Below are 14,161 nucleotides of genomic sequence, written 5' to 3'. Positions count from 1 at the left end.
GGTGAGAGGGAGGAAGTTTAAAGGGAATCTGAGGGGTAAATTATTCATACAAAGTGTAGTTGGTATCTGGAATGAGCTGCTAGATGAGGTATTGGTATTGGTTTATTATCACCTCCGAGTGGAGGCAGGAACTGTATCAATATTTTAGAGGCATCTTGACAGGTACTTGAATGAACAGGGCATAGAAGGATATAGAATTAACGCAGGCAGGTGGGATTAGTATAGATTGGCATTGACACAGTGTGCCAAAGGGCCTGTTTCTATGCTGTACAACTCTATGATGCTATGTTAATGGGTACATTTGGAGTATCATGAAAAGTTTTGAATGTGCAACTGTTTTATCAGTGAAATGCAAGTGGTGTCTTTGTACATGAATTGATCCAGGATTTGCAGCCAGTGGTGAATTTCATTGACCTCCATAAAGTTTTAACTGCCATGTGGATCTAGGAATTTCAGGGGCATTAATCTGACTTTTTCTGACATTAGTTTCCATCAGCCATCAACCCCTGAAGAATTTTGAGTGTGCAGTAACTGTGATGTTATCAAACAGGCTGAGTAGCCAGTCACGTGAAGAATTCTTGTACAACAACCCAGGGAATTAAAAAGCACAATTCTTAGCTAAACAGTTTATTGTGTTTGAATTAAAGACAACAGATTATAGAAGCTGAAATACTCTAAGTCCTTGTTATACACTGACCTTACCATCCTGTATCTGTGTATTGCAAAGCTGGGGTCTGTAGTACCAGTTGGTCGGGAATGTGGGTAGATTTGCAGCTGGAGCTGGGGTCTGGAGTGTGGGTTCTGTGTGTGGCTGGAGCCAGGGTTGGGGGTCAGGATCAGGGGTCAGGAACATTGGTGGGTTTACATACAAGCTGAAACATGGTTGAGCCCCATATGTCATTGCAGGTTTAATGTCATTGCCAGTGGTCTGACTGGTATCTGCTTTTTTTGTTATCCATGGGAAGTCCATGTCCCTTTCCTTCATGAATAATGAGAACTTGGTGTATCATAATTTAAAATAAACTTAATTATTCTTATCAGCCTTGCACAAGGGAATTGCAATACACTCATTTTTTAGGATCCGTGTGGTTAATAATATTTATGATTTAATACAGTATTGCATGTCACATAAAAAAACATAATATTTTTAAAGGTTTATTTGGTGTTGCAAATAATCTGTAAGTAGTTGGGGCTACTAGTTTGCCCTCAGCCACTTGTGCTAAATAAGTAATATAGGAGCTGTTTTGTGCTGTTGACCAATGAAAAAAAATCTACCCCAGGAAGTTCACTGAGCTCTATGGAATATGCAGAGAAAATTGCCAAACAGCATTCCCTAGTGGAGGGGAAGGAAATAAATGACAACAACTTCTGATTTCTGCATTTAACTACACGTATCTGTGCTCTGAAAGAAGTTAATAAAAGGCTCACCATTATTCTCACTACAGCATCTAAGCCAGTGATTTAAAAGTACTTCTGGCCTGAATGAACACAGCAGATACATTTTTGGCCCATAGTACACCGATCATTAACTTTTCCTTCAGTTTTCCATTGATACCTGTTTTGTTTATCTGAACAGGGTTTAGGTGGAAATTTCTGTAAAGTTACATAATGTGAGAAACCATTCATTTTGTAATTATTGAGATATTTATTATATGTGTTCTATAGCTAAATTATGATTTTTAAACAATAAATTAAAGCATAACATATACAGTTTGTTTTTAGATAGGAAGAATAGCAGCTAACTTGTGATTTTATTTTCATCAGGTTTCTTCAAACTTCTTGTTGATCCATGCCCATATACTAGTTTTAGTGATATCATAAAATCAGTAAAAATTGGGGACAACCGCTTGGGTCATCCTCACTTCCGGAGCAATGTGGATATTCAGGTGAATGACATCTTCATTAAAGAAGGAGAACATATAGTGCTAAACTCTCTGGTGGAAGTGGATGGTGAGGAGTATGTGAACTGTACAGTGATCAAAGGAAGCAAAAGCAAAACATTAAGAATTCCACTATCATACAAAGGAACATTTTATGAATGTGAAGATGACCAGTTTTACACACTGAAGGAGATTGTAGAATGGAAGATCTCCAAGCATAGAAGGCGAGTTGTGAAGCTCATGAAAACAATAGCCACCTGGGAAGAGAATCCTTACTATGAGCATCTACACAGTGCTGTGTGTCTGCTGCCTGTCTATGAAATACAAGCAATGATGAAGTGTAAGCAAAAAATCGTGTACTTGTCTATTGTTTACCGTGGTTCTGGAGATTTTCTGATTTTGCCCAGCAAAGTGTTTGAGAGGAAACTTGGGGGCTAACCCCAAGACCCTTAACAGTGTTGAAGAGCAGAGAGACCTTGGGGTGCAAGTGCATGACTCATAGAAACTGGCTACACAGGTAGACAGGGTGGTTAAGAAGGCTTATGGAATGCTTGCATTTATTAATTGAGGTATTGAGTATAGGAGTCAAGAAGTTATGATGCATCTCTATAGAACTCTGGTTAGGCCACATTTAGAGTATTACATGCAATTCTGGTCACCTCACTACAGGAAGGATGGCGAGGCTTTAGAGAGGGTGCAAAGGAGCTTTACTAGGATGCTGCCTGGATTAGAGGGCATGTGCTATCAGGAGAGGCTGGATGAACTTGGGCTCTTTTCTCTGGAGCGGCGGAGGCTGAGGGGTGATCTGTTGGAGGTGTTATTATTGGAATAAGGTAAAGCATAAATGCCTGTATCAAAACCACTCAATGTGTGCAAACACTGAGTAAATACTTACACGTTCAGCATTTAGGCCACATGGAGAAGCCATTTTTATCTTTCTGTGCCACCTTACCCACTAGAGGGTATCGGTAACAACAGGAGTACAATATGAAGTTCCCTCCCAGAGTCATAGAATCATAGAGTCATACAACAGAGAACAGGCCCTTCAGTCCACCATGTCCATGCTGACTATCAAAGCCCACCTTGGTTATCACCACTCTTCCCCTTAGTTTAGATGAAAACAATACAATGTTTCATCAAAACTAAAGGGAAAAAGTCCTCATTTATCAATCCAGTCTATCAGGTTGTTTTCTCACTTAGAGAAACAAGAAATGTGCAAGTTTTATCTCCTTTTATCTTGTCCAGTCCACCTTTCACAGTGAACCGCTCTCTCTGCTAATGGATGGTATAGATCTGTGCACGTGATTCACTCCTTTCCTGATAAAATTGACAAATTTAATATTTCATTGTCTGCTACACAGAGCAAAGATCCTTCTAAACTTTGAAATCCTTGGGTGAGGTATAGAAGCATCTTTATTAACTATCCATTTTGAATGTGCATCTATCACAATCTTGATAATTTTTCCCACAAGTAAATTTGCAAATTCATGTGTTCATCCCAAGCCAAGGGCTGAGAGGAGCAACAAGTAGATTTTTGCAGTGCTTTTGATTTGCTTATCTTCCTTCACAATATCTTCCAGCTGCTAGCTGTGAGTCTCATTATTCTGATTTTAAAAGAAACCTTGAAACAAATCCAATCAGTTGCTCACCTCTGTTCTCCATATAGTGTGATACCAATGCATAGACTGAAGCAGTGGTATTGCTGGATCATAACGAACGGGAGCCTGTGAACTCAGTAGCAGCTGGGTTGATGGTTTGGGGATTGGAAATGATAATGAAGTGTAGAATATCCCAGTGCAGCTGTTCTAGCAGTTCAGGTTGTTTTGTGGAGTCCAGAAGGGAACACCTACTCTTTGTAGCTTCACAGCAATTAATTCTGGCCCTTTCTTTAGAGTGAATAATTGTTAAAATTGATTCTGGTCTACAGTCTGTGCAGGTGGCTTCTAAAATGGCATGGGTTCACTTCAATGTCAGAAGACTACTGTTTTGCATATCAAAAGAGTTTCCAACCCAACTCAAACAAATACTCCAGCTGTCCAACAGTGGGTTTTTGGGAAGGTGGCATCAGGCATATCACATGAGAAAGGAGCAGTAAGTCCACTCTCCCCTGGTGCTAGGGTTATACTCTGTCATTTCTGCCCAATTTGCAGACTTAAAATCTCCCCTACACATTTTACGGCCTTTGATATACTCTCAATTAATGCAGAAGCATAAATAGAAAGCGAGAAATGGTGAATGGGTAAGGAGCAACGGTATAACCTGTGATAATAATATAACATATTGGGGCATCAATCCCATAAAATGGTACACACATTCAGTCCCCGTCTGTTGCATTCTCAGTAAATCTGGAGGAGCCATTGGATTAGGAGGGTGATACTCTTGTGGGAAGTCTTTACACTGCTGCCGTTGTGTATCAATAAATAGTAGCAGTATTTGTGTGTTTAGCACCTGATTCATGCCTCAGAGAGAGCAAGAAAAGACAGGTGCTAGGAAGAATAAAATTATGATGTGACGTTTGATAAATCATATTCTGATTCCAAACTATGAATAATTATAACTACTATACATGGACATTAATAAAGCATTCTACATGGTAGGCTGATCCAGAAGATTAAGGCACAAGGGATCCGTGGAGACTTGATAGATTGGATTCAAAATTGGCTTGGCCATGGAAAGCAGAGGGTTGTGGTGGAGGGGTTATTCTGACTGGAGGTCTGTGACCAGTGGCGTTCTGCAGATATCAGTGCTATATATATGGTGGAGTGGTGGATAGTGAGGAAGGTTGTCAAAGGATATAGCAGGATATAGATCAGTTGGAAATATGTGTGGAGAAATGGCAGATGGAGCTTAGTCCGGACAAGTGCAACGTGTAGCACTTTAGGAGGTCAAACGTAAGAGGAAAGTTTTCAGTAAATGACAAGACCCTTAGGAGCATTGACGTACAGAGGGATCTTAGGGTGCGAGTCCATAGTTCCCTGAAAGTAGATAGGTTGGTGTATATGCCATACTTGCCTTTATTGGTAGGGGCATTGAGTATAAAAGTCAGGAAGTCATATTGCAACTGCATTAAAAGATGGTTTGGCTGAATTTGGAGTATTATGTGCAGTTTTGGTTGTGCATTACAGGGAGGATGTGGAGGCTTTAGAGAGGGTGCAAAAAAGGTTCGCCAGTATGTTGCCTGGATTAGAGAGCTTTAGTTATAAGAAGAGGTTGGACAAACTTGGATTGTTTTCTCCAGAGTGTTGGAGGCTGAGGTGCAACCTGATAGAAGTACATAAAATTATAAGAGGTATGGATGGGGTCCATGTCTTTTTTCCTGGGTGGAAATATCTAACACTGGAGGGCATAGATTTAAGGTGAGAGTGGAAAGTATAAAGGAGATTTTGTGAGGCACGTCCTTTACACAGAGAGTGGTAGGTGCCTGCAAAGTGCTGCCAGGGGAGGTGGTGGAAGCAGATATGACAGCAACATTTAAGAGGCATTTAGACAGGTGCATGAACAGGTAGGGAATGGAAGGATATAGACCATGTGCAGGAAGATGGGATTAGTTTAAACTGGTATCTTGGGCAGCACAGGTACTGTGCTGTGCTAGGCTATTTTATTTTCTGTGTATGTATTAGTGAAGAAATTTGCTGACTTGCTTCCTCTCTTATTTTATTTCTGCAGTTCGAAGGGATATCGTACGCATACCATCTAACTTAGATGTAGAGGTTAAAGATATAACTGAAAATTATGACCTTAACTCCTTTGTACAACCATTGTCTTTAACTGATGTTTTTAAAAGACCAAATGAAGACTTCCCCCTGTTGGCTGAAATCATTGAGTGGCCTGACCAACAGCATATTTACAAATCACTGAATATTGGAAAACAAATAGTTATTCACTGTAAACACTTATCCAGCACAATAATTGCCTCTGAGAACAGAAGTGATTTGAATAAAAAGCATTTTTTGATCCCCAAAAGCTACAAGGGTCGATTTAAAAGAAGGCCAAGGGAGTTCCCAACTGTCTATGACTTGGAGCTTGCCATTAAAAACAATGAAGCCTTGCATGTCATTGCAACAAAAGAGTTTGATTCTGAGTATGCAGAGTTTGCCTCCGTTTGTGTAGGAGACCAGTTTCTTGTTCATCATTGCCAGAGTGTTGAAGTCAGCCGGGAAGGAGAGAAGTGTCTAATTGAAGCTGTGGCTTGTGAAAAAATTATGGAAAAAGACTACGAACAAGTCCTCCTTCCAACATATATGGAAGGGAGCTTTGTCGAAGTCATCCATGATAAAAAGCAGTATGATCTTTCGGACATTTGTAAACAATTTAGCCTTCCCTTTAATGTCAAAGTATCTATAAGAGATCTGTCAATCAATGACAATTTAGCTGCCTTGCCCTCATTACGAATTGAAGAGGAAATTGCAGATCCTTGTCTTCTGATCAGTTTGTTGGATAGTCCAACAGAATGCTTTAGGGTTCCAGTTCAGAGAGTAAGCATGACGATTCAAGTAATGCAAGGACAAGATGCAAACGTTCCATGTCCTACACCAAAAACCACCGTGGAAGAGATCAGTGAAGACTTATACTACATGCTGCGGAGATATGAAAACTCCACTTTGCTTCCTCCACCCCGTCCTCCAAAAAAACCTCAGTCACCTCTAACATCGACAACAACAATGAGGCTGTTTCCACCTCAGTCAAAGAAACAAGACCCTCCTAAATCTCCAAAGGTAAGGTGACTTTTCTTATCAAAGAGATATACATCCATTGTGTAGCTGAGCCCTAAGGAGCAGGAAGTTCCCAAGTGCAGAGCGACGTCAGATCAGCCAGAATGTCAATGAAAGCAGTACAGTGTGCCCGATACCCCTGTGACCAAAGAAAGACAGGCGAGTCAAACTGATCTTGATCAGTGTCTGGAAACCATTTCCAGAAGTGTATTTGTGAAGATGTGGTAAGAGAGGCAAGGTCCCACCTTACGTGGAACTGTATATTTATTCATTTATTGTTATTTTGGTTCTTTTGGGGACAGAGAATCTGGATGAGATTATCAAGAACAGATGTGAAGGTTAGTGTATTTTATGTTGGGAAAACCCTGCAGCCTGTCACGGAGAGCAATGAAAAGGCTGAGATAACTATACTTCTTGCGCTTATGGTTCACTTTGTTAGTATTAAATGTTGGGAGGTGATTTTTCTTTGTACTGCTACCCATTATGTTTTATTTTTAAATTAGAATTCACCAACAGGAATGCCAAGACACAAAGCTAAATCACAAAAATACATCCATGATGCAAAAGCAGAGAATATTGCTCCTACCATAATTATAGAATATGTGAAAGAAAGAACAGAACCTGGTGCATCAGCAGCAGACACAATGCTACTGAAAGGTTTGTACTTTGTGATTTCTTGACAATGTTGAACTACAACTACCCTTTCTGGAGTCTTCAAGAGCCAGAACTCACAAGATTAATTTTTTAGAAATGCATACTAGCAGATGAACTCAAATCTAGTGTTTGGGTTTGGTCTTAGGCTTCTCAGTCGATTTTCTTTCAGAATTGTTCTACATTCATTAAATGAAACTGCAATCCCAGCTACAGACAGTCCAGGCTAACTGAATTTGGAAATTGATCAGTAGTTGCCTCATTAAGATGCAAACAGAATGAATTCAGTGAGTTTTCACAAATTTTTCTTAACGGTATTGATTCAGTACATATCAAAATTGCTGTTTTTTCCTGTGGCACAAAATGAAAGTCTAATTGGTGATGTTAAAAAACTTTTGTTGAAAGGCCATGATGGATGGAGCAAGTAACGAGCATATTTTATGTTTAGTTGTTCCAAAACTGATGAATATATTTGAAAGTTTGATGCAAGATTGTGACACAGCCAGGTATCATCTGTTAAAGCAATGGAATAGAAGTTTGATCTTGGCCACATGTGCTAAACGCATGATATAGCAGTTTTTATACATTATACTCTGCTTCTGAAATTCAGTTTTCAATGGCAGAATACAACATACAGCAACTACTATAGTGTACATTTAGTGCATGAGGCAACGGATGAACTTCTATCCCTATATATGATCATCTGTATTGCAAATTTGCATGTTTCGAACATGTTTGTGATTAGCCTAGCTCTAACCTGCTGTCTTTCATTTCTGTAAGCTCTTCAAGGAGTCCTGGCTTGTTGGGTCAGTCAATGGCTCTGCCCATTATCTCCCTTTTCAGATCTCTGTGAGCACCCTGATCTCCCTTCTTCTTTGGCAACCTTGTTCTTTTCATTCCACTGGAAATAGGAATAATGTTGCAGAAACTGGCTGGAAGAAGTGGTGAAGCCAAAGAGTAAGAAGAGAAATGATAAAAATAATGGGATGGGATGAAAAGGAATTTTTTAAAAATGCTACAAAAGTGAACACAGAGATGGATGAAGTCCTGATAGCTCCTCTAGCCTGTACCATCATTCATTTTAACCCTCGATGATCTTTATCTCAAAGTAATTTATTCACCCTAGATACCCTTACTTAATAAGTTGGAGGAACGCAGAAGTAGGATAGGAGAAAGGGGGAAGCAGAAATAGATTTGAGAAAGATAGAAAATGTACCAACTGCTCAAAGCAACCTCATGTCACTTGATCAATACACAAAAAGCTGGAGCAACTCAGCAGATCAGGCAGCATCTGTGGAGGGAAATGGACAGTCGACGTTTCGGGTCGAGACCCTTCATCAGGACTGGTCCAGATGAAGGATCTCGACCCGAAATGTCGAATGTCCGTTTCCCTCCACAGATGCTGCCTGACCCGCTGAGATCCTCCAGCTTTTTGTGTGTTGCTCCAGATTCATGCATCTACAGCCTTTTGTGTCACTTGACACCCAGAGCAACCTAAGAATCTATTGGTGAATCCTGGCTTGAAAAGTTTGAGAACTGCTACTTACACTCAATAGCCAAATTATGTCTACATTAAAACAATAGGCATTATGAGGAAGCAACTCTATAATTAGTAAACAGTAAACTGTTGGTGTAGTTTTAAAATTATCAGCTTCTGATACTTGGCATTATTAATGTCACCTTTGTAAACTATGCCTTTAAATCTTTTCTTCAGCCACAAGCCTTGCCGTAGATGTTGAAAACTTGGATTTGTCTGACAAACAGGACTATGAATATATTAATGAAAATGAAATTGAAGATCTAAGGAAACAATTAAATGAAAATGAACATCTAAGCAAGAAAAACTGCAAGAAAAAGAGAGGTATAGTTAAATTTCTCATCATTCTAAACGCATAGTTCATAGTTGAACCAGAAATATCAATCAGAAATTAAAGTGGTCAGTAACAATGAAAATTAGATGAACCTGCTGTCAAAGTAACAGTGAGACTAATGGTGTTCCCTGCTTTTTTTAATGTGCAAATGGTACAGTAATTTCATGTGAAGGATAGATGGGCATGGCTATCCAGAAGTTGCTGTCTGGGTTGCATTGTTCAGTTAATAATCTTTATAGTCGTACCACAACTGAAGACATTGATTGACATGAATTTGTTACTTTCAAGCAGTAGGTATGTATTAAACTCATGTCCAAAACCTTGTCATTTGAAGTATCCACTGAACAATGTGTTCAGTATTTATAACTGTCAATCAGCTCCTCAGCCATTGTAATTAAATTATTAGTTTCATTCTGACATGCTTTAATTTTCATTTTAGATTTTAAAATGTACACAATGCAGGACCTATTTATGCAGGACCTAGAAATTCCAAAAAGCAAAAAAAAACCTGCAGGTGCTGGAAATCTGAAATTGAAGCAGAAAATTCTGGAAATACTCAGCAGATCAGGCAGCATCTGTGGAGGGAATTGGAATTCAAATTGGTTTATTATTGTCACATGTACTGAAGTACAGTGAAAAACTTGTCTTGCAAAACGTTCATACAGATCAATTCATTACAACAGTGCATTGAGGTAGTACAAGCTAAAACAATAACAGAGTGCAGAATAAAGTATCACAGCTACGGAGAAACTGCAGAGCAGGTAGACAATAAGGTGTAACGTCATAAAGAGGTAGATTGTGAGGTCAAGAGTCCATCTTATCGTACTAGGGAACCATTCAATAGTCTCATAACAGCGGGATAGAAGCTGTCCTTGAGCCTGCTGGTACGTGCTTTCAGGCTTTTGTATCTTCTGCCCAATGGGAGAGGGGAGAAGAGAGGATGTCCAGGGTGGGAGGGGTCTTTAATTATGCTGGCTGCTTTACTGAGGCAGCGAGGAGTATAGACAGAGTCCATGGAGGGGAGACTGGTTTCTGTGATATGCTGAGCTGTGTCCACAACTCTCTGCAGATTCTTGCAGTCTGGGGCAGGGCAGTTGCCATACCAAGCCGTGATGCATCTGGATAGGATGCTTTCTACGGTGCATCGATAAAAGTTGGTGAGGGGGAAACACAGTCAATGTATAGGGCAATGATCTTTCATCAGAACAAGGAAAAGTTGGAAATAAATCATGACTTAAGTTGAAGAGAAGGTTGTAGGGTGGAGAGGACAGAAGGATTACATGGGTTAGTGTGGAGACCAAGAGAGACTGGTTGGATACCCAGATATCTCTTTTGCCTCACTGCAATGTCATCAGAGTGCTCTTGAAGCTTTACTAAGCAGTAAAGCATAGAAACCTAAATGTACAAGTGCAGGTGCAGAAGCTTTAAATACCCTCCTACAGAAAAATATGGTCCAATTGATCAGCTCACAATGTAATGTTTGTGGTTTTAGGTGCCAAAACTCTTGATCACTCAAGTGTTATTACTTCTCACTTCAGAAAAATTGATTTGTGCATGTTGTTGTTTAAGTTGGACAATCCTGGGGCTGTGTGGGCAGCTGTTGTTGTGGTCAGTGGTTATAACCATCCACCATTCGTGGTCATGAGGATAGAGGTGCAATGCATCATTGGTAAAAAGCAAACTAATGAGCTTATATAATGAGCGAATGTTTAAAAATTGTGATAAACAATAAAGATCTCTAACTCATGAATGGAAGAGGCAGAGGTAGTGCCTCATACTTCATTCTGAACACATGGCAGAGAAGGAACAGGAGGATGCAGTCACTTGGGGAACACTCAGTGGCTGAGGACAGTGGGGGATGCGGAAAGGCAAGGGGTGGGGTTCCTGCTATATCTAATGGTAGGGCCTCAAATTACAGGTTTGTTTTCTTCTATTTCCTGCCTAGAGATCCACCTAACAGATAATGTCAGGGGAAATGAGAGTGGGTCCCTTGTTGTCTCCTGGAGGGGATGAAGCAAAAGATTTGGGTATGAACGGTTGGGGAGATGAGAGGTTTTATGATCACAAGACGCAGAGGTAGCAGCTTGGGCTTTGGGATGAGGTTGTGCAAGGAAAGCGGTTGTGACTGGCAGAACAGTGGCCAGAGGCTTTGTGGAGGGGCAAAGGGAGCCCTCCAGCTTCTCTATGCCCAGATATTATTGTGAAAGGCACTGATATTCTTGAACAGAATATGACCACCTCCCTTATGTTGTCACTATCAGACTTTACAAGTTTTGGCAAACTTGTATGTCAACTGTCAAATGTAATCTCCCACCGACCCAGCTTCAGAAAAACTTCTGCGCCAGACCTGTTTTCTCCTCCACAGCATTTTAACTCGCTTCGTTTCCCCATCTGGAAACAGATCTAATTGAACACAGGATCCATTAGATCTGTTTCAAGATGGGGAAAGAAGGGAATTAAAATGCCTGTTACTGTGATAAACCTGCACAACTTGCAGGAAAACCTGTGTTTACTGCCCCAAACTCCAGCAATTAGTCTCTTTACCCACCGCCTCATCACCAAGTGCACACCACCCAACCCAATCAAGTTTAGTGTCAGTGTGTTGAAAGGAGAGGCCTAAGTACTGCTTTAGGTCCCCTCATGAAACTTGGACGGCTGTGAGTAAGGCGAGTGCATGTGGCTTTTCATATCGCTGTTTTTTTCTTGAGTTCTGTGTGGTCTGAATCCATCCAATAGAGAAGATAAGCTAAGGCTCACAGGGCTACATAACTGGGAATTCTGTGAAACAGTTTGTTAAAGCCCAACCAAATTACACAAAAAACTGATACAATTATGAGTATTACAAGTGATATTGCTTATGATGTTTGTTATGTGTTGCAAACTATTGCGTTATAATAGGACCTCTGTGTGCTGTACCTTTAACCCTTAAATGCAGCTTCTAGTCTCTCTCTCCCTACAGTCAATCCTATTTGCAGTTGCCTTGCAAGCTACCTTTTTAACATTACGTATTCTCTAACTTTCAATGACTTTAGATAGAACTCACCATGAAGGCCACTCAGATTAGACTTTAAACCTTAACTGCAGCTGCTCCCCTCTTTTTGAGCATTCTTTACTTATAATCCAAAAGTCACATATATGACAGTTTGATTAGCTCAACCTTCCCTTTTGCTTGTACCATAGACACATGAATGATAGAAAAAAAGGGGGCTATGTGGGAGGGAAGGGTTAGATAGATCTTAGAGCAGGATAAAATGTCAGCACAACATTGTGGGCTGAAGGGCCTGTGCTGTGCTGTAGTGTTCTATGTCCTATCTTCATTCTCTTGTCCCATGTCAGAAATTTTGATGTCCAACCATGGGAACAACAAAAACGCTTTGATGGAGAAAAGCTTTTTTTTTAGTTTATCCACAGTCTGAAACTTGTTAGCAAGTGTTTCCAGTAATATTCACACCTGCAAGCATTCATTGAGCTTAGAAGTAGACACTCTAGACAGCTTGTTATTTATGTGGTGGCTTGTTACTTTGATGGCGAGATGAAAAGTTTGTTCTTTAAGTAAACAAGTATTTCAGGATTATCTTTACAGCTTACAGTCTGATTGTAAGATTCAGCTCTGACACTGGGGCTCTACAACCCCTTGGGACAGGAATTTCATTCAACATTTTTGTCAATTTTTGGTTCACCATGAGTTATGCATTTTTGCTGAGACGTCTTACTAAAGGTGTAAGGAATCAGGAATCCTCAGCAGTGGATTAACTAGCAGCAAACCTCAAGTATACATTTCCTTAACGTTTACAAAAAAACCTGCTGAGAAGCAGGTGAGCGGTCCCCAACTGCAGCCTCACCTATGTCCCCTTGGCTACACCTGATTATTCTACAATCTGCACAGCTTCCCCATCACCTTTGCTGCTTGCTCCAATCCCTTCAGGAGACTTATATTTGAGTCAAGAATGTTCCAAGGTGAATTTCTGCCTCACAGTGTACATTATGTTCTGACTTAATACTGTTTGTGTTCCAATTTTAGAAACCCAGTAAGAAGGATGAATTAGCAAAGCATCTGAGAGAACAGCAGGCATCTGGTCAGGAATAAGACTTCTTCTAAGTGAATTTTCACAACATTATTTTTCCAGACTTGATCTCTAACTGTGATTGAATTTCTGTTAAGCTTGGGATCATTGAGTTTTGTGGAACAAATATTTTAACATATCATATTAAAAGAAGATAATTGTTCCTGTTCAGGCTGAAAATCTGAAGGTGCCAAGTCATTCTTCAATAGATAGACAGGAATAGATAGATTAATTTTGGTTATGTGACTTTAAATTTTTTTTTCTATTTTTATGATCCTGATATATTGCAAACAATTGAAATTCATCTCAATAGGAGGTGGATTTTACTAAATAAGAATGGTTGTATTGGATGTTATACTTAAGCATTAATTTATTGGTTTCTATTTTGCAATACTGAAGTATTTATTTTTATTTGCATAAGTATATACATGATCTACCAGAACCTACTGAGATATTGAAGAATTTCTGTTTCTGAATGAATCTATGTATTACCAGTGTTTGCAAATACATGAATTATATTAAAATTTTTGTAAATGCAACTAAAATTAAATCATTCTGTTAATAAAAGGTTTCTGTGTGTTTTTATAATAGTGATTAATTTATGACTTGAGATTTTCTCCTTGGTTGCTGAGCAGACCATGTTACTGATATGATGAAAGGTGGCTGGTCAAAGCCTCTTGGAATCCAACCTGTACCTGTAATGTCAACAACTCTGGTGCTGGACTGCAGAAAATCTGGACCACAGAAATTGCCCCGATCATCTTGCTCTGTTCTTTTTAGCATAGACAGTGTCACTGGGTCACACTGAGATCACTGTTGGCTGAGACTGCAAAAGTTGCACTGGTAGGTTAATAAGCTACAGATTAGTACAGATCTTAGTTAGTTTCAGTGGATTTTGGGGAGCAGTTCCTAGAACTCCTTGCTCGGAAAATCAGGAAATAAAGTAATGCTAATCTCCAGGCTGCTGTCAATGCAAATGAAAG

At 39.7% G+C, this 14,161-nt stretch overlaps 1 protein-coding gene across 1 annotated transcript in view; it reads left to right on the top strand.

The window, feature by feature from the left end:
- The window catches only part of themis (thymocyte selection associated), a 43,086-nt gene extending 29,347 nt beyond the window's left edge, over nucleotides 1-13,739 (top strand). The window contains exons 3-7 of the mRNA XM_052025065.1: nucleotides 1,765-2,220; nucleotides 5,547-6,595; nucleotides 7,096-7,249; nucleotides 8,958-9,104; nucleotides 13,136-13,739. Coding sequence (XP_051881025.1) covers nucleotides 1,765-2,220; nucleotides 5,547-6,595; nucleotides 7,096-7,249; nucleotides 8,958-9,104; nucleotides 13,136-13,146 — 1,817 coding nt within the window. The 3' untranslated portion in view covers nucleotides 13,147-13,739. The remainder of the gene's footprint in view (nucleotides 1-1,764; nucleotides 2,221-5,546; nucleotides 6,596-7,095; nucleotides 7,250-8,957; nucleotides 9,105-13,135) is intronic.
- The last annotated feature ends 422 nt before the right edge of the window (nucleotides 13,740-14,161 follow it).

The sequence above is a fragment of the Pristis pectinata genome, chromosome 10 (assembly GCF_009764475.1).
Source record: "Pristis pectinata isolate sPriPec2 chromosome 10, sPriPec2.1.pri, whole genome shotgun sequence".
Classification (NCBI taxonomy): domain Eukaryota; kingdom Metazoa; phylum Chordata; class Chondrichthyes; order Rhinopristiformes; family Pristidae; genus Pristis; species Pristis pectinata.
This window is presented reverse-complemented; position numbering and strand designations above follow the sequence as displayed.